Below are 22,583 nucleotides of genomic sequence, written 5' to 3' on the forward strand. Positions count from 1 at the left end.
TAACATTATCTGAAAGTGTGTTTATGTATGAGATTGTGGACTCACAATTCACAACCCGTGTCCACATCCATCATCTCTCCTGTCTGTGCGACATGGAGATGAGCAACACGAAACGCTAATGTGGTTGCAGAGGGTGTTAAAGTCCTGGAGACCCTGGCCCTTTCCCGGGACCCCTGGATTCCCCACCCTGACGGGCTCTCACTGGCTACACCCAGACCTTGCTGACACGGTGCCAACTGGCAGGTGCCCACGTGTCTGGTTCTCACTCTGGGATAAGGCCATGACGGTAAGTACACAGGCTTGGCTGGTTCACTTGGCCAAATGGCACTGATCAGCCATGACTTCCAGGTACCCCTAGGAGATGGCTAGGGAGAAACCACTCACTTTAAACTCACTTGCTTCCCATACCCCTTGCCCCCAAGAGCAGGTAAGACCTGGAGAAGAGGTAAGGGATGCTCATTTCTGGGCTTGCTCCCCCTTGTTCAGGCTCTGTAGGGACCCTATTTGGTGGGGCTGCCGCATGTCTTCTGAAGTCTGCCTACATGTGGGGCAAGGAATGGGACCAAGAAAGGCCTTGCATGCATGGCCAACAGGTGAGGAAGGAGACAAGAAAGCCGAACCCTGGGCCAGGGATTGAGGTTGGCATGAACCCTTTAAGCTTGTTGAGGGTGGGGTGGGGGAGGGAGGACATAGCCTGCAGAGCAAGCTCCCATGGAAAGAGTCTAGGAAAGTTTATTAATGTTTTCTATACATATGATTGGGGAACAGTGGAATCAATGGGTGTGATTCTATACCCTGATAAGTGCAACTATAAATATATTTTTACCGCCTTTCATCAGACCACCATCCTCATTTTTACACAGGAAAACATGGATCGAACCTCATAAGACTCCAGCGATCCCTTTTGCAAGTCTCTATCAGAAGCCGTACCAGTCAGAAGGTGGAACTGTGTCTCCTGAGGAGTCCACATAATCACCCTGTCATATCTGTCTTTTTTTTTTTAATCCTCACCTGAGGATATTTTTTCCAATGATTTCCAGGGAGAGTGGAAGGGAGGGAGGAGGGAGAGAGAGAGAGAGAGAGAGAGAGAGAAACATTGATGTGAGAGAGAGAGACATCAATTGGTTGCCTCCTGCATGGGCCCCTACCAGGGCTGGGAAACCTGCAAGCAAGGTATGTGCCTGTGATCAGAAACCGAACCCATGACCCTTGAGTGCATGGGCCAACACTCTAACGACTAAGGGAAACTGGCCAGGGGGTATCTGTCATTTTGAGGGCAGAAAATAAGAGTGGATTTCTAGTTAATAGATGAAATTGTCAGGCGTTGCAAGCCACGTCCATGGAGCAGGGTCACGGTCAGTCAGCCTGATGGAGGAGATGTGGTCTGGGGGTGATTCCATCAGGTCGGCTCAGACGACCTTATCTTCTCCAGTGCCCCTAACTCTCAGCAAACTTGGGGTTCATGACTGTCGTGGTGGCACTCTTGAAAAGGGGGTTATCCTGGTGAGAAAAGCAAATGAGACTTGTGAGCGCAGGGAAGGGAAGAGCTTAGATCGGGTGACCTTCCTGCAGGTTCTAGTCCCACTGGCAGGGCTTGCACTCAGCAGCTCTGAGGATGGGGGACAGGTGGAAGCCAAGTGAGGGGGTTACATAAGGGCCGGAGGGCAAGACCCTCCACTCGGGACCAGCCGCCTCGGGCCCCCGGGGATGGCCACTCACGTTGTTCCACTGAGACTTGAGCTTCTCCTTCTCAAAGCGCTTGTACTCCCTGAGGTCAGTCAGGTGGGTCAGGGCTTTCCAGATGACCAGCAGGAGGACGCCGATCAGCACGACTCCTGCCAAGGTGCCACCCACGATGGCGCCTACGTTGGGACCTTTTGGACACTCTAAGGCGAGGAGGAAGCACATGCACACTGAGTGTCAGGCCCTCCCCAAGAATCAGGCCTTGTGTGTGTCCCCACCCCCCCCCCCCCCCACCTCCCAGGTCACCACACAGTGCTCAGGTGGACAGAGCTTGCAGCCACCGGTAGTTGAGCGAACAACCTGACTCGCTCCAGGTCAAGGCAAGGCTGGGGACAAGGCCAGGCCATGCAGTTCCAAATGCATCTGTGAGGACTCTTGTTTACAGAGAAAGAGGGCCCAGGTTACCAGCCAACCAGGCAGAGCATGGATGGGACATGGGTTGTGAACAGGCTGCGCTCTCGAGGCCACACGAGGGCTCATTGTAGGGAAGGGAGCCAAGAGAAGGTCTCAGTCTTGCAAGGGCCATGGTGCACTGCTGGCCCATGTGCAGTCGTGCGAGCGGCCGGGCATCCCAGCTCGTGTCCCCTCTGCCTCTTTGAGAGGGAACAGGGTGGGGGTGCTGAGAGTTTGTGGGCTCCCCATGCTGCCTGTCTAAAGCCCTTAAACCAGTGGTTCTCAACCTTCCTAATGCCGCGACCCTTTAATACAGTTCCTCATGTTGTGGTGACCCCCAACCATAAAATTATTTTCATTGCTACTTCATAACTGTAATTTTGCTACTGTTATGAATCATAATGTAAATATCTGATATGCAGGATGTATTTAGGTGACCCCTGTGAAAGGGTCGTTCGACCCCCGAAGGGGTCGCGACCCACAGGTTGAGAACTGCTACCTTAAACCATCCCATGGGACTCTGTTTACCATAAGTCCCAGCATCCCACATATGCTTTGTCACTGTCACCCCATGTACCCCCTGGAAATTAACCTAACCCACCACCTGTCATGGCCTGTGGATCCTGCCCCTGCCCCTCATTTCTCCTGATTAGGTCCCCGTGTTCCATCTATGGGCAGGTCCCTCCCCTGTTCTCAATACTCCAGGACCCAGCCCAACCCACCCCATCCATCTTCACATTTAGCCACTGGACCTCAAGCAGCCCATCCAGGTCTGTGTCCACCTGGCCCCTCGAAGTCCTATGTTCACTCGCCCTCCCCTCCTCCCTGACGGGTCTGCGTCTGGTTTTTGAAAACACGGTTCAGACGTGTTCCCTCACGCTCCTGAAATTCTGCTAAGGGCTTCTGACTATGTTTGAAAAGAGACCCGACGGCCTCCCAGGGCTCCCAGGGTCCTCGAAGGACAGGCCTCTGACGGCACACCCTCTGTCCCCATGTCTGGATGCTCTCATCCTCTGCTCTGAGCTGCAATGTGTCGTCCTCGGAGAGACCTGTTAACCTCTGACCTCAGGAAGCATCCGCTGACGTGGCCTTTGCACCTTGGGTCCCCAGCCGGAGGCCCCCCTCCTCCCCATCATGGCGCTAGTGTTCTGGGGTGTTGGTGGAGGGGGTCCAAACCCATTGCACATGAAACCCGTGATGACAGGGTTGGTGTTTCCATGCCCTTCACCATTTTTTGGGCCTGGTACTGACCCCGAGCTGAGCAAGCAGACAGTGAGCAGCGCTTGGGAAATGCGGCACCTGGTCGCTCAGGGCCCCTGGACCCCCACTCCAGGGCTGAGCTCTGAGCATGCAAATTGTCCACCTCAGGCCACATAGCTGTCCCTGGATAGGGCTCCAGGACCGGGTCAGTGTCCGGGGTGACCACCAGCTTGGGTCATGAATTCCCTCCAGTGGCGTCCTGTCCCCTTGAGCCAAGGGCACAGTCCATCCACTGCCCATCATGCACCAGGAGGTGAGGTCAGAGACGGGGAGAGGGTCTGGGGCAGGCGGACCACAGTCCGGGACGCCCTCCTGACCCCGCCAGTCGGCCTTCGCACAAGGAGAGGGCCCTGCGCAGCAGCCAGAGTTCCGGCCCCCATGTCCCACCTGGCAGGGCCTCACCTCGCATCTCGTCCACGAGGATTTCATATGTGTTCCTCCCGTCCAACTGCCACAGCGTGTAGGTCAGCCAGCAGCCCTCTGAGTCCCGCTCCCTGCACTTCCGGGTCAGCTTGGGGTTATTGGACCGACCCGGATTAGGGGGCTCTCTCGGCTCTTTCAGGCCCTGACATGCCTCAGTGCAGTTCTTCATGTAGGGGCCCTTGTTGAATTTCCGGCACTCGGCACAGTAGCTGTGGGAGAGCCACTGTGTGAGCACGCGAGAGACCGGGAGGGAGATGGTGTGAAGCATGAGAGAGTGCCAGTCTGGGCACCAGGGTGGCAGGTGGGGCTGGTCCTGGGTGCTGTGGGGCTGACACTGGTGCCTGTGTGGCTGGGGGAGGAGGTGATGCTCTGGGGAGGGAGGTGGGCAGAGCCCCTGGGACCTGGAAGCCTGACAGATGGGGTCCAAGATGGGCAGCGACCCGGAGCTGAAGGACAGCAGCAGGCGTGCGGAAGGCCCCCGCCTCCCCCTGGGGCCTCAGCGGGGCGGTGGGTTTCTGCTGGGAGCTGGCACGCGCACCGGTCTGGTGGAGGGAGCACTTACATGTACTCGCTGCAGGGTGACGAGCAGCCCAGGCACTCCTCACAGAAGGGCAGCAGGTACTCCTTGTCGCACTGGCACACGTTGCAGAGGCACTGGCCGCGGCCGCTGCACACGGACCCCCCCTTTCGGCAGCCGTCTGTGGACCGTTGGCACTGGCAGGCCGAGCCCTCGAAGCCCGGTTTGCAGAGGCACTTGCCGCAGCGGCATTCCCCACGATCTGGGAGACAGCGGGGTCACCGCAGAGTCACCCCCTCCCGGTGCCAGCCCCCCCGCCAGCTGGCCTTCCACTCACCAGGGCCCAAACCCAGGACCTGCTCCTGGGGGTCTGTCTGTCCCTCTGTCCCCAGCACCACCCCTGAGAACTCACCGCTCCCTCCGCAGATCTTGCCATCGTAGCGCTCGCAGTTCATGTTGTCACACTCACAGAACTGCCCAAAGATCTTCTTGTTGGGCACGTCGCTTGTGTGGCACACGCACTGCCCGCAGATGCAGTCCCCCAGCCCCGAGCAAATGATGGAGCTGTTGTCTTTCCGGCAGCTTCCTTCCAGATCCTGGCTGCTCCGGCCCTGAGTCTGGCACTCACAGTTCTTCCCCATGTAGCCAGGATCGCACCTGGAACAGGAGGGACACCGCTCAGGCCCCCTCCCACAGGGCCCGCTCCTGCTGCCTGTGGCTCCTGCCCCAGAGGGTGGGGGTGGGGGTGGGTGGGGGTGGGGGGGCTCACTTGCAGATGCCACACTCCACGGAGCCCTTGCCACCGCAGATGCTGCGGTCCTGCGTCCGGTCCCGGCACTGGCACTCGCACTGGGGAAGGATGCTCACGGTCACCGTGTCTGTGAAGCCCAGCGCCCGAATGACAAAAGACTGCTCCTGGACACACTCTGTGGCCGTGACCTTCACCTGGAAGGTGACCTGTGTGGGGAACAGGGCGCAGGAGAGGTCAGGACCCTGCTGCCAGGCACGAAGGATGCCGGCCTCAGGGTCCCGAGAGGGAGTCGATGGAGGTCGGGGCAGGGAGAGAACGCTGAACGCTAGGGGTTTCTCTGGAACTTGGGACTAGAGATGAGAAAACGGCGAGATACTGGAACATGGCAGTAGCAGGCGCATGGGGCTCCCTGACCCACTGACCCCCGTCTCTGGCTGGGACTTGGGCCGGGGGGATGGTTCTTAGGATACTTTCTATTGCACAAGCGTTCTAAAGGATTTTAAAATGACTTTGTAAAGAACATATACTTTGTCCCTAAGTCCAGCATGCTGAGGTGCCCGAATCCCACAGGAGGTCCTAAGTTCTGAGTGCAGAATTGTGTTCTGACCTTGAATAAATGGTCAAGATCATGCCTGGGAGGAAGGAGTGGGACAGAGCAGAGTCCCCACCAGCCGCACGCACACTTGAAGTGGTCACCAGCACTGAGCTTCAGGGAGCGCCAGCTTGTCGAGAGCAAGGCACCCCCTGCCCAGCCTAGGTTCAGTGGTTGATTGTCGACCATGAACCCGAAGGTCACTATTTGATTCCCGGTCAGGGCACATGCCCCAGCTGTGGGCTCCATGCATGCAGGAGGCAGCCAATCAATGACTCTCTCTCATCATTGGTGTTTCTGTCTTTCTCTCCCTCTCCATTCCTCTCTGAAATCAATAAAAAAAATTTTTTTTAAAAGAGAGCAAAGGCACCCCCAAATCAATTTTAATGAATTTCCAGACGGTACATTACCAAAAAGCAGAAATGTCAGGGAAAATGTGTGTAAAAGAAGCAAGCACGTAGGGCAAGAAGGAGATATTTTGGTAAAAATTCACAGGTAACATTTAGTAAGTAACGTTTGAAGAAATCCTCATCCCATGTTGTAAAATGTAATACAAGCAACTATTTTGCTAAATATTAGTTCGCAGCCAGTGAAAGAAAAATTTAATTGTTGTGGTCATAATCAATTTGAAATACGAGGAGGGAAATAAGCCAGTGCTTATTTCTATTCATCTGCTTGGCCCATGCTTTAATGTTTTCAGCAAACAAACAAAACCATAAATCAGGAAACCCAACCCAGACGCGTAGTATGTGAAAGGAGGGTCCTTCTCTGCGGGGACACGCTGTTCCAGCGTCTGCTCCCAGGGGGCGCTGCAGACCTCGCGGTCATTATGGCTACACTAGGGACGTCTTTGGTGTTGATAATGAGGGTGCTCCTGCGGAGGACGGTGCTAAGTGCCGCACCTGCTCCCCCTGAACAGGTACGATACAAACTTCCACCATTTCGCCTCCTCGGGGATTTTAAAGGAAGGGGACTGGACCTCTGGTGGGCCTTGGGCTCCTGCCCCTGACTTGTTCCTGAGCCCCTCCCTTACACCTGGGTGCACTTCCTTCTAGCTGTCCCTGGGGGCATGTTGGGGTGGAACCTCACCGGAACGTTGATCTGGACGCCGTCACAGTCCCCTCTCGGCTGGTTGACTTGCGAAACTCCGTTGCTGCAGAAGGAGTCGTAGGTGACTCTCAGGGTGTCGGGGAGGTTGTTATGGTCCAGAAAGACTCTGGAGGAGAGTTTCTGCGGGCAAAGAGTGGCTGCTGAGTAAGGAGGACCGTTCTGCTATCCCCAGGCCTTTCCAGGCGATGCGTTTGCACACCTTCCCATTTCGCATCCCTCTCCCTTCGCCCACAGGCACACTGAGAGCTGGGTAGGTGCTTGGTCCTGTGTCCGTGCAGCAAGTGTGGGGGTTACCAACACCACGGCCCTGCCCTCAAGACAGGCCAATGAAAGGACCAACGTGGAGACTGACCACAACCCCCATGAGAATAGGGGCTTGGCCATCCCACTCACCACTGAATCCCCAGTGCCTGGCACAGGTAGGAGTGGAAAACTATTTAAGTGCATGGGAGACAGAGAGAATGAGACAGAAAGACAGTCAGAGAGACAAAAAAAAAGAGGGGGAGAAATAGAGAAAAAGAAAGAGTGGGGGAGGGGGGAGGGCAGAAAGATGGTGAATGAGCATCATTTGAGGAAATATGGGAACATCCACAGGCAGTGGCTGGGGTGCAGGAGGTCCCGTTTTGGGGGTACAGGGCTCCAAGAGCATACAAGGAGCCATCAGAACCTCCTTAATGGGGCTCTAACTAAAGTCAATGGCTTCAGTGTGTATCGGGTGCTCCCGTGAGCTTGGCTCGGGGAGGCCATCAGGACCTTTGGCCATGAACCTGGGGTCCATGTTTCAGAGAAGGCACTGGTGAGGAGGGTCAGATGTGGCCCATACCACGCCATCAACACGATAGGACACAGCTGCCCTGTGGGAAGCCCAGGGCCAGTTTGTTGACAAGGCCCAAGGGTGTTGCCTGCAATGCACTCCTGTCCAGACCACCCTTTTATTGACCTTCAGGGGGTGGCATCTGTGCTGAGTGTCTGGCCCCCAGCAAAGCACCCAGGACTCACATTGTAGGCATCCTTAATGAGCTGGACCACGTTGCTGGAATCTTCTGACAGCTCTCCAACTGCCGACTTGGGGATGATCTCGGTGAGCTTCTACAAGGCAAGAAGACCAGGTGGGTCACAGGTGGAACTCTGGGGCCATGGAGACCTCACATCTACTGGTTGGCAACACCCCGGAGGGTTCCTTCTTGCCTGTAAGATGATTCAAACTGTCACCCCCTCCACCCGAATTCTTACAGTCTTCAGTTAAGACAGCGCATGGTCAGTGGTGTGCTGGTAAATTGTTAACATCGGGTTCTCAGGGGGAAAAACCCTGAGTTGTAGCATTTGCCAATTTCCTTGGTGTAAATACTCCCCCTGGGTGGATTTCACACTACTGATATCACTGAACATAGAGCTGTGGAGAGATGTGGCTTGGACAGTGTTCCCACCACGCAGATATGACCGGCAGAAACAATCAGGGCACAGGTTATTGGAAATATGCCAAAGCAGGGGCTAGGGGTAAGTTTGGAGCATTTCAATGAGTTGATGTAATTCAATTTTAATAATGATCGTGTTAGGAATAATGTGATAATCTGCTCCAGCAGGCCAGGGTCAGCTGGTTCAGCTATGTCCGTGGGTTAGCAGGCCCGAGCACCTATAATGCAGGCAGACCTGAGGCCAGCCTCCAGGGAACCTTTGGCCACTTCCTCCCACACACTCGCCTTAGCCTGGTTCGAGGGTCTCACCATCACTCATGGATGATTGCTCCAACACTTTCTCTTACAGAATTGATGGTTGGGTCAATTTCCTGCCTCAAAGGCCTGCTGTGACTCGCCAGAGTGGAGTTCAGTCACCTCCATGGATCTCACGAGGGCCATTACAGCCTGGCCACCAACCCCCTCCAGCCTCCACCACCCACTCCCTCCCCCCCGCCCCCACCCCAGCTGTGGGTCTCTGCTGTGGTTTGAGAAAGCGGGACTAATCCACAACACTTGCTATGTCGAAGCAAAATGAAAATGTCAGAGCCAATGCCAAGATGTATGCCACAGATATGCTAAATTTCAAGGGAAACCATCCTCTTTCATCCACACAGAAATATCATGTGGCAGAAAGAGGCCTCGAACTCCCTAACCACACAGTGTTCATGCTCCGAAACCCATGGCCCTGCGTGGCCTCCTGCCCCAGACGCCCGCCCGGCACGCAGAAGCAGAACTCAGCCTGTGGCAACGCTGAAATGGCTTTATCCTGCCCTATTGCTCAAGACCTCAAGGCCACTTACTTCATAGGTTTTCACCATTTTCTTGGTTACAGCAAAGATGGGCTGGATGTTGTTTTCAGCCAGTTTATGTGCCAGCTGGCCCACGGATGGGTAGTCCTGAAGAGGAGACACCCAGTCAGGTAGCCCAGGGCCAGGCAAGCTGCCCAGGCCAACCACCCACACCACGCAGCAGAGGGGACTGCCCGGGGCCCAGAGGCTGAGCCCGTCCACGTGCTGTCCATGGAGTCCTTCCGAATGATATTGACAAATGCATAAAATAGCAGGATTCAGAGGGAAACCAGTGATATCAAAACACAGTGAAGAATGGTAACACTGAGCCCAGCAATAACTTGCAAGAAGGGCTCTTAGTGTAACTGGGCTCAAATTTAAAAACAGAACCTAGAAGCCATTACTGAACAGGGGCCTGTCATGCATGACACACTTCAGGGAGAAACCTGTACTAAACTGCCTGCCTCTTTTTTTTAAAAAAATTCATCTTTATTGTTGAAAATATTACAGATGATCCTCTTTTCCCCCTCTTGCCTGCACTGCGCTCCTGCCATCAGAGGCAGTCCTCATAAAGAAGCTCCTGGAATTGTGTTTCAACTAGTTGGACTGAGACTTTCCAGGTCCAATTGGCGCTACACGGATAGATCCCCATCAGCATCTTCCCTGACCAATCAGAGTGGCTCCATTCTGACCAATCAGGATAGTGCTTTTTGGACCAATCAAACTGTGAGGATTTGGAATCCTCATTTGCCTGAGAAGGAACCAATCAATGATCAGGGGCAGGGACATCTCTCTGTATAAGTCAGCTCCCCTCTAGCCTGGTTGGGGAGGCATTTTCCCTTTCCACCAAAGGCTGTGTTTCCCTGTGTGGAGCTGCTAACCCTTGAGCAGCGCGGAGCCACTCAGCAGACTGGGCCACTGCGGACTGGAGCAGAGCAGAGTGTCTAGCCCGAGGGGTGCCAAGCTGCAACACCAGGGCTGAGGGGCCACCCTGGGCAACCTCACAGTCATGCTTTATCATAATTGAGCTGTTTGCACGTCGTGATTCCCGTTGGCATGGAATTGGCACCGACAGCCATCCGTTGACATGAAAATGTTAAACATGTGGCCTGCTTTTGAGCAGTGCCCTAAAGAAGAAACGTAACGGCCAGTCACCACTCCCTGACGTGCAACGTAGAGATGAGAGTGAACATAATCTTGGAGTCTCTGTGCTTGTGCGGTGCAGGGAATCCCTCGGACTTCTATCAGGGGCAAAACCTCACCCACCACCCCCAGCACCGGGCACCTTATTTTCATAAATGAGAGACAGTCTCAGTTTCAGGCAGAGGTTCACCAGAACCTCAGGTGATGTCTCTTTCCTGTCCAAGTTGTGGACCCCTGAAATCTACCCACCAACACCCTCCCCTGCATCTATAGGCTCTGGGTGGAGATCGCCTGAGTTGTACCATCTCAGAGGTGCTTCGCAGCACCCAGAGTTTACGATTTCAGGGTGCAGAGCATCATTCGCAGCAGGCCAGGTGAAAGGTGGTGGCTCAGGCCCGCGATGCACCCCCCTTTCCCACCCCTCTGACTCTCCAGATGTGCTCTCTCAGCTGGCCTGGAGTGACCTTGGTCTCCGGTCTCCCTGGATAGATCTATAGACACCCCTGGACTTCCCCTTTCGGCCCAGTGTTTCCTCTGCAGTCCCTTGTGCTATGTCCCCTCCCAACGAGGACCCCGGGGAGGGGCACTCACAAACTCGTTGCTTCTTTTGTACATGCTGTCCTCCAGGTGGCAGTGGCCATCGTTGGGGGTCAGGATGGCTCCCAGCTTCCCGTCGCCTGCAAAGTGGAAGCCATCGTCCGTGGCGAACACCAGCAGCCGTGTGACATTGCGCCAGCCAATTTCCTCCTGAGAAAGAGAAGGCGGGTTACCTGCCTCAGTTTCCTCCGTGGGGCCCTCACAGAGGAGAGTTGACAAGGTGCTGTGCCCTCCTCCCCCCTGGGGGGGTTCCAGGTGGGACGACCCAGAGACAGAACCCAGGCCGGGACCAGCTTCTCAACTCGGGTCCAGGTTCCAGGGCCTGGGGCTGGAGGTACATCTCTACAATGACAAGTTCCCAAATGCCCAGTGAATGTGTAGGACAGACACTGAGGGGACTGCAATGCCTGTTTATATGAAAACACGTAGTCCTCTGAGGCCCAATCAGTGCAGACCTGAGCCTAAATCCGAAGGAACGATTCCCAAAGAAGAAAAGAAAATACTCGTAGAAATGTGTATCACAACGTAAAAACACTGCAGACACAAAGAGCAAAGAACTCAAGGGCCCCGAAACGGGAGATGAGTCAGGCACATTTGCCACACGCGTGTTATCACTATGTCATCACATGCAAATGATGTGTGTGCCTGCAATGCAGGGACAATCTGCAGAGAAGCTGGAGGATTGGAAGCCAGTTTGCAAAGGATCAGGACTGAGTGGTTAAAAACATGGGGTTGGTGGTATTGTACTATTTACATCATAAATCCAGTGAGTGGGCCGACGAGGCAGGACTCCGCAGGTGAGTGGGCAGCCAGGGGCAGGGGAGGCCACTGGGGTAGGGACAGGCCAGACATGGCCGCCTAAGCCACACAACATGGTAGAGCCTCGGAGGACGCCCTTATTTCCCGGGGGGCGGAGGTTGGGGTGATTCTGCTCCAGGAACCTCCAGGATCTGACTGCTCGGTGGGCATACAAGATCCTTTGCTTATATTTAGGCTTGAGAAGATGTTCCCCACACCACAACTAATAGTGACATTTCTGGGTGACTGGAGGGTGCCCTAAGGTGCTCAAGGTGAAGGTGGCTCCTGTGGTTGTGGGACTGAGGTCCCCATCGGGGAGATCCGGGGACGGGGCAGGGACAGGGCCTTACCAGGCAGGCTGCGACCTGCATCATGGCATCCAGCCCGCCCTCAGGGGCGTCCAGGTTCCCAGAGATCAGCTGCTTCCCGACCTCTGTCTGGAACTGGTTGGAGTTGTCCGTGAGCTTCAGCACATGCTTGAAGGCAAACGGGGGCTGGCACTCCTTCTCCTTGTTGGGGCACGGGTTCCGGAGCTTCTCGGGGTGCGTGTTGACAAAGGGGAGCACTGTCTTGTCCACAAAGGACCCGAAGCCTGAGGGACAGCAGGGGTAAGTGTGGGAGGCAGAGGTGGCACCAGGCGGTGGGAGGACAGGGCCACAAGCCCGGGGGGGGGGGGGGGGGAGGCCATAAGGGTGGAAGAGCCTTGGTTTCCCTACTTGGTACAGAGCAGGGGAGAAGGTAAGATCGCCCGTGGGGTGTGTGTGTCCAAGTGTGTGCACATCTGTACAGTGGGGCCTTGACTTACGAGTGTCCCGACTAACGAGTTTTTTGAGATACCAGCTGTCTCTCCTCCGATTTTTTGCATTGAGTTGACAGAGTAATTTGAGTTAACGAGCTCCTTAACGAGCTCGGTCTCCGAACGAATTAAACTCGTAAGTCAAGGCCCCACTGTAATTAGGTATGTATGTGAGTGTGTGTGTGTCCCCACATATGGAGACAACCGCCCCGAGGGGGGCAGAGATGAGGGTGGGATGTTCCATTTCCCTCACACACATGCACTTTGTAAACGAGTCCCTGCTTGTCAAGCGCTGAGGCCCCTTGGCCCTGAGGTCAGGGCTGTGTGTGAGTGTGTGTGTGTGTGTGTGTGTGTGTGTGGTTATTTCATTAACGCTGTGATTACTCTGCAGTCTATATATGTTTGTGATCTTTAGTTTTTAATAACTAGCACTGTAGGACTGTTGTCTTTCAAACATATTGAAGAACAAACAAAAGGAGACGGAGGGAGAGGAGTGGGGGGCAGTGTCAGGAGAGCCGGCCCCGGGTATGGCCTTGGTGAGGATGCACACAGGAGCACTGCATGAAGCCCCCAGCCCCTGTCCCTCAGGACGTGGGTGGGAGGAGGTGTGTGGGCCGCAGGGCCAGCTGAGAGTCTAGCAGGACTCGGTGGGTTGACCTCACCAATGCGGCCAGACTCGGTGATTTCGTTGAGGGCCCGGAGGAGGTCACCCCCCAGCTTCTTGACGTTGATGAGGTCATCAAGCATGGAGTAGGACAGGTCCATCAGGTAGTACAAGTCGATGGGGTAGCCCTTGGCGCGCCGGAAGGTCACATTGAACACAGCCTCCTGACCTGCCGTGGGGATGGGAGAGAGTGAGGGGCAAGTTGGTTTGGGCAAAGCTGGTGTAAATGGTTACTCGGGCTGCTGGCTGCAGGACTTATCAGAACCTTTACTCGGCCAGGAGTACCTGGCCTTCTGAGAGGGGAATAGAAGGGTGTTTTCCAGGTGATTTTTTCCTCCTTTCTACACAGAACATAGGGCTGAAAGACACCCGGGTCCCCAGCCACAGAACCCCAGTCCTAACCAAGCCTACCTGGTCTCAGGTGGAGCTTCACTCTCTGTGGGAACAGCTGCTTCTGGCCCCCCTGCTGGTTCTCTGTGGTCTCAGCGAGGCTTCTGGGGTCCATGATGTCATCGGCTGCACAGCCCTTAGACAGCAGCTGTACTCTCGTGTCACAGCGAACGGAGTCGGGCTCCCCTGGCCTGGAGAAGTTCTGGGAGGGGAGTCACGAAGAAGGAGGAGAAATAGGGGGGGCCCACGCTGTGGGCGTTGCGTGAGGCTGACCTGCAGGGTCACTTGAAGAGGCTGACCCTCCTCGTTTGCCCTGGCACTCAAGACAAGCATCCTTATGATACAGGGAGGAGGTGGGGAGCTGGACAGTCCCCAGGGAGACACCCATCTCCGATAGCTTCTCCCTCAAGCTCCCAGACCACATCAGAGTGTGGGGGCAGTCAGTCGGCGACTGCCTCCAGCAGCAGCCCACATGGGGCCTGTCCTGACCTAGCACAGCCTCCCTTTCTGGTTAGCCTCCAAGATGCCCTAGGACAGGGGTTGGGCCTGTCTGTCTGTCTCTCTGTGAGTCAGCCACCCTGAGACCTGTTCACAGAGGTTCTGCTCCTGTCCCGCTAGGAAAGGGCCTGGGATGGTCCTGGGTGCCCGCAGTTTCAGAGGCAGAGAAAGGGGGTCCAGCCCGGGAGGTGGAAGGACTGGCCAGGAAGGAAGCTCTTACCGGCTTCAGGCACCAGGCGCAGCCGGGCCCCGACTCAATGCAGTCCCGGCAGGTGTTGACCTTGTACTTGTTGCACTCCTGGGAGAGGACTGGGGGCGAGATGAGACCGGCTCTGTCTCATCAAAGCCGGTTGGCACAAGGGGCTGCTATCATGGACGGGGTGGACAAATGGCCAAGCCCGCTAGCAGGGTGTGGAAGGAGAAGGAGGGATAGCAGAAGCACCAGGAAGGATGGGGTCAACCAGGGGTGTGTGTCTGCCAGGATCCAGGGAGGGGACTCCTGGAGGCTTGGCGGGCAGGACCCGTCATTCCTGACGAGGAATGTCCCACAGAACTCACCAGACCCGAGGAGGAGCAGAGCCCACAGGGTGAGCAGCAGGGCGTGCTGCCGCAGCATTTCCTGTGGAGGGACGGGTCTCAGTGACAGGTCCTCACACCCAGAGTCTGGGGCTGACCACCCACGGAGCCCTCCGCACGAGCCTGGAGATGCAGAGCCAGGAGGCCCTGTCCCTGCTGCGGGAGGCGTTTGGCATCTGGGTGAGGCCAGCACAGGCCTGTCTTCGTGACTGCCCTGCAAGGCAGCTATCAGACCCCTGACCTGCCGGCCTCCAAGGATGAGCAGAGAGGGGGCCTCAGGCCAATAGCACACATGGGTCCACTTGTACTTGTCCACCCACACCCACACCCACACCCACACCACACAAGTGCACACAGGTGCACACATGCACGTACACACCTCCATACCCATCACACCATCATATGCATATTCACACAGGGAACACACATGCACACACATAAGCCATACATCTCACACATGCATACATGTGTGCACACACCCCACACATCACAAACAAATGCATACCTACCACACACACACTTGGTGCCACACACGCTGGGTCAGGGCCGTGGCGCCCTTTGTTCTCCCTGAGTCCTCAGTGAACTGAGCACTGAGCTCCCTCGGGCAGGTGGCGGCAGCAGAGAAGGCGCTCTGCACCTGGGGCGCTCCTGCACTGAGGAGCGAGGGAGGGCTATGCAGAGCCGCGACCTGCCTGTCCAAGGCACGAGCTGTAGCTGGCCATTATTTTGCTTTCCTTGATGTACACCTGCCGTCTTTACAAACCCAGTGCCAGGGGGGAGGCGCGGACAGGGCATCGAGGAAAGTGGCTCATGCAGTGGTCACTGCTGATGCTCCCAGAGGCACGATGTGGCTGCAGGGTCGGAGGCCTGGCGTTCTAGTTCCTTTCTGGTTCTCACCCACCGCCCACCGGGCAGGGGCCAGAAAAAGGAAGTCGCCGGGGCTGCAGACCCAGCCTGGGCACAAAGCAGCAATGACCCTTCAGAACACCAGGGAGGGGAGGCTGGGCTTCCTGGGTGAGTGGTCTCCAGCTCTGAGAACCCTGCAGCTGACTGTGACCTTTTATCTGACACCAAGGAAGCGGAGAAGGTGCTGAGAAGCCGGCAGCCAGGAGGTGGCAGGCAGGAAGGAGCTGTTCTTTATCAGAAGCAAACATCAACGCAGCTCACCCTGGAGGTAATGCAAATGCCAGTTGCTCTCCCCGGGGCGGGCCTCTGAGGTTCCTGGGGCGCCCTGCCGCCAACACCCTGCCTCCAGGTGGTGGTGGGCCTCTAGGGAGGCCTCAGAGCCCCCAGTCGGTATGGGTCTACCCAGGCTGGCAGAGGCCCAACCCAGAGCCCACCTGCCTGTTCTGGGGCCTGCGTGGCTCCTGCCGTGGCCTGTAGGATTCTGGGAGAGTGTGGTCCCTGCTGTGGGTCTCTGGGTGCACCCTGTGGGTGGATCCTTCCCTCCCCACTCCTCTCCCACCCTGCCCAAGTTCCTGTCTTTTTGAGGCTCCCCACCAAGGTTATACTTAGGACCCAGAAATGTCAAAGCAGAACCCTTGATTCTTCCAGAACGGGTTGAAAGCAGAACTCCTGTTTCTCTGGCTTCCTGGGCCACAGCAGGCCAGCCTGAGAAGCGGTTTCAGTTCACTCTGGGCCCCCCATTTGTGGACTCCCAATCATGGGCCCTGGGGCTCAGGCCAAGGCTGGTCTCAGCTCTCCATCTGGGCACCCCAAGGTTGGCGGCTGGACTGGTGCCTGAGTGTGCCCACTGAACCCTCAGCTGACTGCACTGCCCCAGGGTGCAAGGTCCAGTCGACCCCAGGATAGCACCCCACTTCTGAGGCTGAGGCAGCTCCAAGCAGAAGACAGTGAGTCCCCTCCCCAAGCATCCCATCCATGCTGTGGTCTGGCGAGGTGAACGGATCCCCCCAGGTCTGGGGCAGGACCTGCAAATGCAGCTCTGCCCTCCCTCCTATGGCCACAGACCTGAACCCCCAAATATTCACCACAACCAGCTTGTATACTCCCCAGGTCGTCACACAGGGAAACTGAGGCCCGAGCAGCAGCAGGACCTGGGCACGATTTCGCTCAGTGCACTTCCTCCCACAGTGAGGGGAGTGCACCTTGGTTAGGGCAGGGCCCACAGGCCACAAGGTCCTGACCTTGACCACAGGAAGCCAGGCAGGGGTGGGTAGGGGGGCTGCCCTCTCCCCAGTGTTACTTCTAATTTCCTGCAGCACAGGGACAGCCACTGCGGATGCCTCACCCCAACCCACAGGCGAGTGGGGGCGGACACCCGGCACATGGTGGCTCTGGGCGCTCAGAGGGCAGATGGAGGGAAGGAGGCAGATTGAGGAGCCCAGGAGTCAGCCCTCCTCTCAGCGATGGGCAAGCTGGGCCAGGCAGGACTCTCCTCATGGGACCTCGGGGCGCAGGCCCACACTGGCTGTGCATGCCAGCCAGAACCAGACCTCAGAGGCCAGGGCCTTGCCTGAATCCGGGTTGTGGACACACAGAGACCAAGCCCTCCTCCGGGCGTTGTTCTGCGGCTGCCTCAGCAGGCGCAGTGCCCGAGCCTGGGTGGCAGGCCTGCCTCAGCAGCTCATTCTGCCTCAGTTTCCTCTGTGTGACTGGAGAGGACAGGCTTGGAGAGTGATCATGTGTAGAGCGGCCTCGGCACCTGGCACCCAAGGGCCCTAGACTCGCAAGGACAGCCGGCGGGAGAATGAGCAGGCGAGTGGGAGGCCCAGGCTGAGCCAAGGAGAGAGCGCAGGGCCAGGGGGAAGCAGGGCGCAGGCTCCGGCCAGGCCACCTGAGCCTAGGCCGGTAGAGCTCATGCCAGAGGTGGTCCTCCGATGGGCGGCCCCTTGCCACCCTTCTTCTGCCAGAGGCCTGAGTGCCCTCCCACCAGCCAGGCCGCAATCTCTCTGGATCCAGGAAGCACCCCTCACCAAGACTCAAGGTGCAAATCCCTAAGTTAGGCGCTTTGAGAAACCCCAGGCCCCACCGGCCAGTGAGGACCTGGACCCTGCCCACCAGGAGAGAGATGGCACAATCGAGGGAAACTGTAGGAGGTGGTGTCCCCAAGTCCTCCGTACCAGCCAGCTTCCCCAGAGCCCGGGCCCAGAGCCCTCCCCCCCTCCACACCCCATGAAGGCAGCTACAGGGGGTCCTCCCTCACCACAAACAAAGCGCCAGTCGGGTTCTGAGATGCAGAGGAGCAGCAGAAGGAACACACACTCCTTCCAAATCATACTCACTCACATGAAAAAATATCCATATTTGGTAAATGACAGACGAAAAAGGGAACATTAGAAGAGAAATACAACTTTGGGCAAGAAGCAGGGGGAAGCACTGCGTTTGAGTCAGGATGAGAAGCTGGTGTCAGTTCAGGCTTCCCGTCAAAGATGGAGGCTCTGCCAAAGTACGAACCCTCAGATGAGGCCACTCAAGCTGCCACAGCCACACTGACCGTCAGCACTTGCCCTGAGAGCTTGCCCTTGACTGCTGGGGTCAGAGAATAAGCCCTCCTGAGTGCTAGCTGACAAGAGACCACAAACCAAGCGACAGGGAGCTGTGAGCAGAGATGATGCTCTGGGGAGGAGAGTGAGAAGGAAGAGAAGGCAGGGGTCCCTCTTCGCCCAGGTGGATGAGTCAGAGCTGTTTTATGGGGAAGAAAAGCAAACATCGGCAATGGATTTTAAAGAGGCCTCAGCCTTTTAAACTCAAAGACAGAGTGTCAGCATGGGACCTGTTTTATCTGCTTTATCCTATATAATAAAAGGCCAATATGCAAATCAACCAAACAGTGGAATGACCGGTTGCTATGATGTGCACTGACCACCAGGGGGAGCGCCACTCAGCCAGAAGCCCTGAGACAGGCTCATAGCTGGCGGGAGCAGTGGCAGTGGCAGGAGCCTCTCCCGCCTCTGCAGTAGTGCTAAGGATGTCCGACCATGGGGAGCAGGCCTAAGCCAGCAGTCAGACATCCCCTGAGGGCTCCCAGACTGTGAGAGGGTGCAGGCCAGACTGAGGGACAGCCCCCCCCCCAGCCCAAGTGCATGAATTTTGTGCACTGGGCCTCTAGTATAAACATAAGAGAGACTGGACAGGGCTCGCCTCCAGCGGGGGCAGGGACACACCACCCTGGATCACAGAGGTCCAGACTGGTCCAGGGACAAAAAGGGCACAGGATGGAGGAGGACACAGCGTACAGTCCTCCCAAACTCCAGCCCCACGAAGACATCGTTCAAGTCGCAGGGACATTGCCACAGCTGTTACTTTCACCATTGGTGATGTAGGAGAGCAGGAATTTGAAGGAACAGTTTCTGACCCCATGGAATAAAACAAGACCCCCCTTCCCTAACACACATTAATTAGAAATTTTAAAATGCTGCTGATCATCTCTTAAGTCAGCAATTTCTCACCTTTTACTTTTTTTTTTAATCTCATGGCACACATAAACTAATTACTAACATTCTGTGGCTCACCAATATATATATATTTGTGCTGATCTGACAGAAAAAAAAGGTATAATTTTGACTCAGTCACACCAGGTGGCTATTGTGTTGGCTGTTGTTATTTTCAAATTGACAATCTAAGGGAATGAGGTCAGAGCCCCTGACTAAATAGTCAGGTGTTGCAAGTTTTTTCTTGCAAGTGTGCCGCAGTACACCGGCGGAAAATTGCTGTCTTAAAGAGGAAATCGAACATATCTATACCAGTAGATACTGTAGACCAGGAGGTGACGCAAACATCCCCTGCGCAGGGCGGTGATGCCCTCTGCGCCCCTCGGGGACGTGAAGCCGATGCCCTAGGTGCCCTAATTGTGAACACGAAGGAAGGAAAATTCCCTTTCAGGGCCAGAGGATCCAGAAGAGAGAGAAAGAGCAGCAGAGCTGTGGAACGGAGGCAGGAAGCACACAGATGAGGATGGAAATGGGTGAATCAGAAAACAAAGGCAAAAACTGGGAGTCACACTGAAACCCATTTCCTGGGGAAAAGGGAAAATGGGTCACCTGGAAGGGGAACGTCTGGCGGCAGCCGAGGAACTCCGAAAGGGAGAGGCAGGCCAATGGGGAGTGTCGTTTACGGGGCGCTAAACGCACTAAGAAGCTTTGAGAAGGGAGTCTGGGAGACCCCGGTGAAGGTGTGTGGCCCTGCAGGGGTGAGAGGGAGCCTCCGCAGGCGCTGAGCAGGAACACACCAGCCCCCAGGCAGCCTGCTCACCGAGCACCGCACACCCAGAGCCAGGCGACTGTCAAGAACACGCCCCTCTCAACACAGGCATGTTAAGTCCGTTTCAGGAAATAAAGTGATAGAAGAAATAAACGAATGTGTATTTTACCATAAGGAAGGCTACGCTTAAAAGTTAAGGGGAAAAAAGGTCAAGAAGATAGATGACTCTAAAACAACAAATGGGTACATTAAAAATTTGAATGGATGAAAATATTTAATTACTATCTAATGCAAAAGGATGAATGGTGCCCTGACCTGGTGGTTCCATTGGTTGGAGTGTCATCCGTGCACCAAAAGGTTGTGGGCTTGATTCCTGGTCAAGGCACATACCTAGGTTGTAGGTTTGACCCCTGATCAGGATATATGAGGAAGGTAACTGATCAATGTTTCTTTCTCATTTCTCTCTCTCCAAAATAAATTAAAAAATACACATATCCTCAGATGAGGATAAAAAAAAGTAAATGGTGTCCTGTCTGGTGTGCTCAGTGGTTAGAGCGTCAGCCTGCACACCTAAGGGTCTCATGTTTGATTCCTGGTCAAGGGCATGTACCTGGGTTGCAGGTTCGTCCCTGCCCAGTCAGGGTACAGGTGAGTGGCAACTGGTCAATGTGTCTCTCACATCGATATTTCTCTCTCTCTCTGTCTTCCTCCCTTTCACCTTCCCCTCCTTTCCACTCTCTCTAAAAAGCAATGGAAATAATATCCTCGGGTAAGAATTAACAACAACAACAACAAAATGAGTGGTAATCTTCCTCTCCAATGACAAAAAGGCCAATACCCCATAGTTCCTCAAGGAAAGGCACCTGGTCAGTAACTGGTTGAAAGTCACCCTGCTTAGTGGTCAGGTAATGAGATTTCTTGTCTCGCTATCAAATGGCAAACGTGTTGAACATTTCTGACACTCGCCCGGCGGAACCTGTGCAGCAATTAGAACGTGTGAATGACTCGGTTTTCACGGTAAGAACTGACTGTGGGAAACCAGCAAAAGTAAGTTCGCAAGCACTGCCCAGGTTTCTCTCTCTGGGTGGTGCAATTAGAAGTATTTTCCATTTTCTTCATTATGTCTGCTCGTATTTTCCAAACTTTCTACGGTCAACGTTTATAACGGTTTAAGAAATACCCATTCATCTGCGAAAATCCAAACTATGGGGGCGGAGGAAATTGTCCTGAAGTTTCTGTTCCTACTGCCAACACTTCTGAGGACGGTTACTCCCTGGTGGCGGGAAGAACTGAGACGCCGACGTCCGGCCCTCCCTGATGGAACACAGGCTTGTAGGTGGTTCATTCACCCACACGCTCGCTCACTCACTCATTCATTCTCTGAACAAACGCTGGCTGGTCTCTTCTCCAACACTGCCTCCCAGATTCTGGAATTCTGCCCTCTGCTGAGACCTCAACACATCCCATCCCCACACTCCCACTGAATGTCCATCGCACTCGGAGGCCTCTGCACTCCAAAGCCGAAGCACAGCCACATCCACACTGTCTAAAATGCTGCTCCCGTGGGCTGACTCTGCAAGTGCCCCCAGCCCCAGAGGCGCTGGGAGAGAACCCGGCCGGGCCCCTGCTCGGGGTTCTCCCAGGTGGCCCAGTGGGGTTCTCCCAGGTTGCCCAGTGGGGTTCTCCCAGGTGGCCCAGTGGGGTTCTCCCAGGTGGCCCAATGCTCGCAGAGGCACCAGAGTAGCCTGCTGTCCCCACGGCTCCTCCCAGGCAGGAGTCCTGGCTGGGTGAGGTCTTGAAGTCATTGAGGCTGGCCTTAGACCAGTGGTTCTCAACCTTGGCTGCACATTAGAATCACCTGGGAATCTTTTTAAAATCCTGATTTCTGGACCTCATCCCTCCGGAAATTCTGTGTCTTTGTTACTAATGTTGTGGCCCCACCCCATAACAAAGAAACAGAATTTCCGGAGGATGGGGCCCAGAAATCAGGATTTTAAAAAGATTCCCAGGTGATTCTAATGTGCAGCCAAGGTTGAGAACCACTGCCTTAGACGCTGCCGTAGCTCCTCAGCCACCAGAAAACCCTTCAGACTGTTATCCTCGTAACTAGCTAGTTAATATCAATTCAGGAAAGAACGTAAAGGGAAGTGAGACACTGTGGGTCACCTGGGAAGCTTCACCAGGAAGCGACAGCCTCACACAGCATTGTCCTCCAAGAGATTAACGCCCCTGCCCTCCCCCATCTGGTACTGGATTTTAGGGGGAAAGGGGAGATGGGCACATGCACAGTAGAAGTCAAGGTGGAGCAGGGGGAGTACGTGCCTGCCAGTCTAGCTGGGGAACAATGGAGTGGCTAGCGGGTGGGCCCCATCAGAAGTGCATGAAATCTTGGAAAGTTAAAATCCCCAAAGGGTTCCCTCTCTCCTGCTTGCTCTTTTGCTCCCTTATCCACACTCACTAGGGTGCTCACCTGTTTCTTTTTCATCGCCATGTGGCCGTAAGTAACTCCAAGGCCCCTGGCCATGGGGCCCCCACATGCAATGGATTGCAGCTGGGAACACAAGCTGAGCTTGTGCCAGATGCTGGATTGGACTGTGTTTTCATATGGAACAGGAACTCTGGGCTGAGCCCTTAATTCTGGCCCTGCTGAAGACAACATTTCCATAGCGAGACAAACAGAGATGGGACCTTGGAGGGGAATCCCCTTAATTTTGCATCATCAATAAAGCTTTCCGCAAAACCCCATCCTCTCGTGGGGGCCTCAGGAAACTCTTTTCCTCACAGCACCCCAAGAACCCCACTTCCACCGATAACAAGACTACTTCTAGCTGCAGCCCAGGGTGCAATGCTCCCAGGTGACACTCTGTCGGGAAGCTTCCAGGACAGTGGAGTCATGCTACATGGGCACAGAGGTCACTGCATCT

General features: G+C 55.4%; 1 protein-coding gene across 2 annotated transcripts in view; it reads right to left on the reverse strand.

The window, feature by feature from the left end:
* Positions 1–712: 712 nt before the first annotated feature.
* Positions 713–22,583, reverse strand: part of ITGB2 (integrin subunit beta 2) — a 28,304-nt gene continuing 6,433 nt past the window's right edge. Inside the window, exons 3-18 of one of the 2 annotated variants that reach the window (XM_059686685.1) lie at positions 22,130–22,302; positions 14,479–14,539; positions 14,141–14,229; positions 13,444–13,624; positions 13,031–13,201; positions 11,923–12,164; positions 10,769–10,924; positions 9,047–9,142; positions 7,789–7,878; positions 6,769–6,909; positions 5,106–5,293; positions 4,749–4,993; positions 4,382–4,598; positions 3,799–4,028; positions 1,720–1,886; positions 713–1,500 (exon numbers count right to left, since the gene is read on the reverse strand). In XM_059686685.1, coding sequence (XP_059542668.1) covers positions 1,438–1,500; positions 1,720–1,886; positions 3,799–4,028; positions 4,382–4,598; positions 4,749–4,993; positions 5,106–5,293; positions 6,769–6,909; positions 7,789–7,878; positions 9,047–9,142; positions 10,769–10,924; positions 11,923–12,164; positions 13,031–13,201; positions 13,444–13,624; positions 14,141–14,229; positions 14,479–14,539; positions 22,130–22,183 — 2,391 coding nt within the window. In that variant the 5' untranslated portion in view covers positions 22,184–22,302 and the 3' untranslated portion in view covers positions 713–1,437. The remainder of the gene's footprint in view (positions 1,501–1,719; positions 1,887–3,798; positions 4,029–4,381; positions 4,599–4,748; positions 4,994–5,105; positions 5,294–6,768; positions 6,910–7,788; positions 7,879–9,046; positions 9,143–10,768; positions 10,925–11,922; positions 12,165–13,030; positions 13,202–13,443; positions 13,625–14,140; positions 14,230–14,478; positions 14,540–22,129; positions 22,303–22,583) is intronic. The other variant, XM_059686687.1, reaches the window with a different exon arrangement.

This window comes from Myotis daubentonii, chromosome 3 (assembly GCF_963259705.1).
Source record: "Myotis daubentonii chromosome 3, mMyoDau2.1, whole genome shotgun sequence".
NCBI lineage: Eukaryota > Metazoa > Chordata > Mammalia > Chiroptera > Vespertilionidae > Myotis > Myotis daubentonii.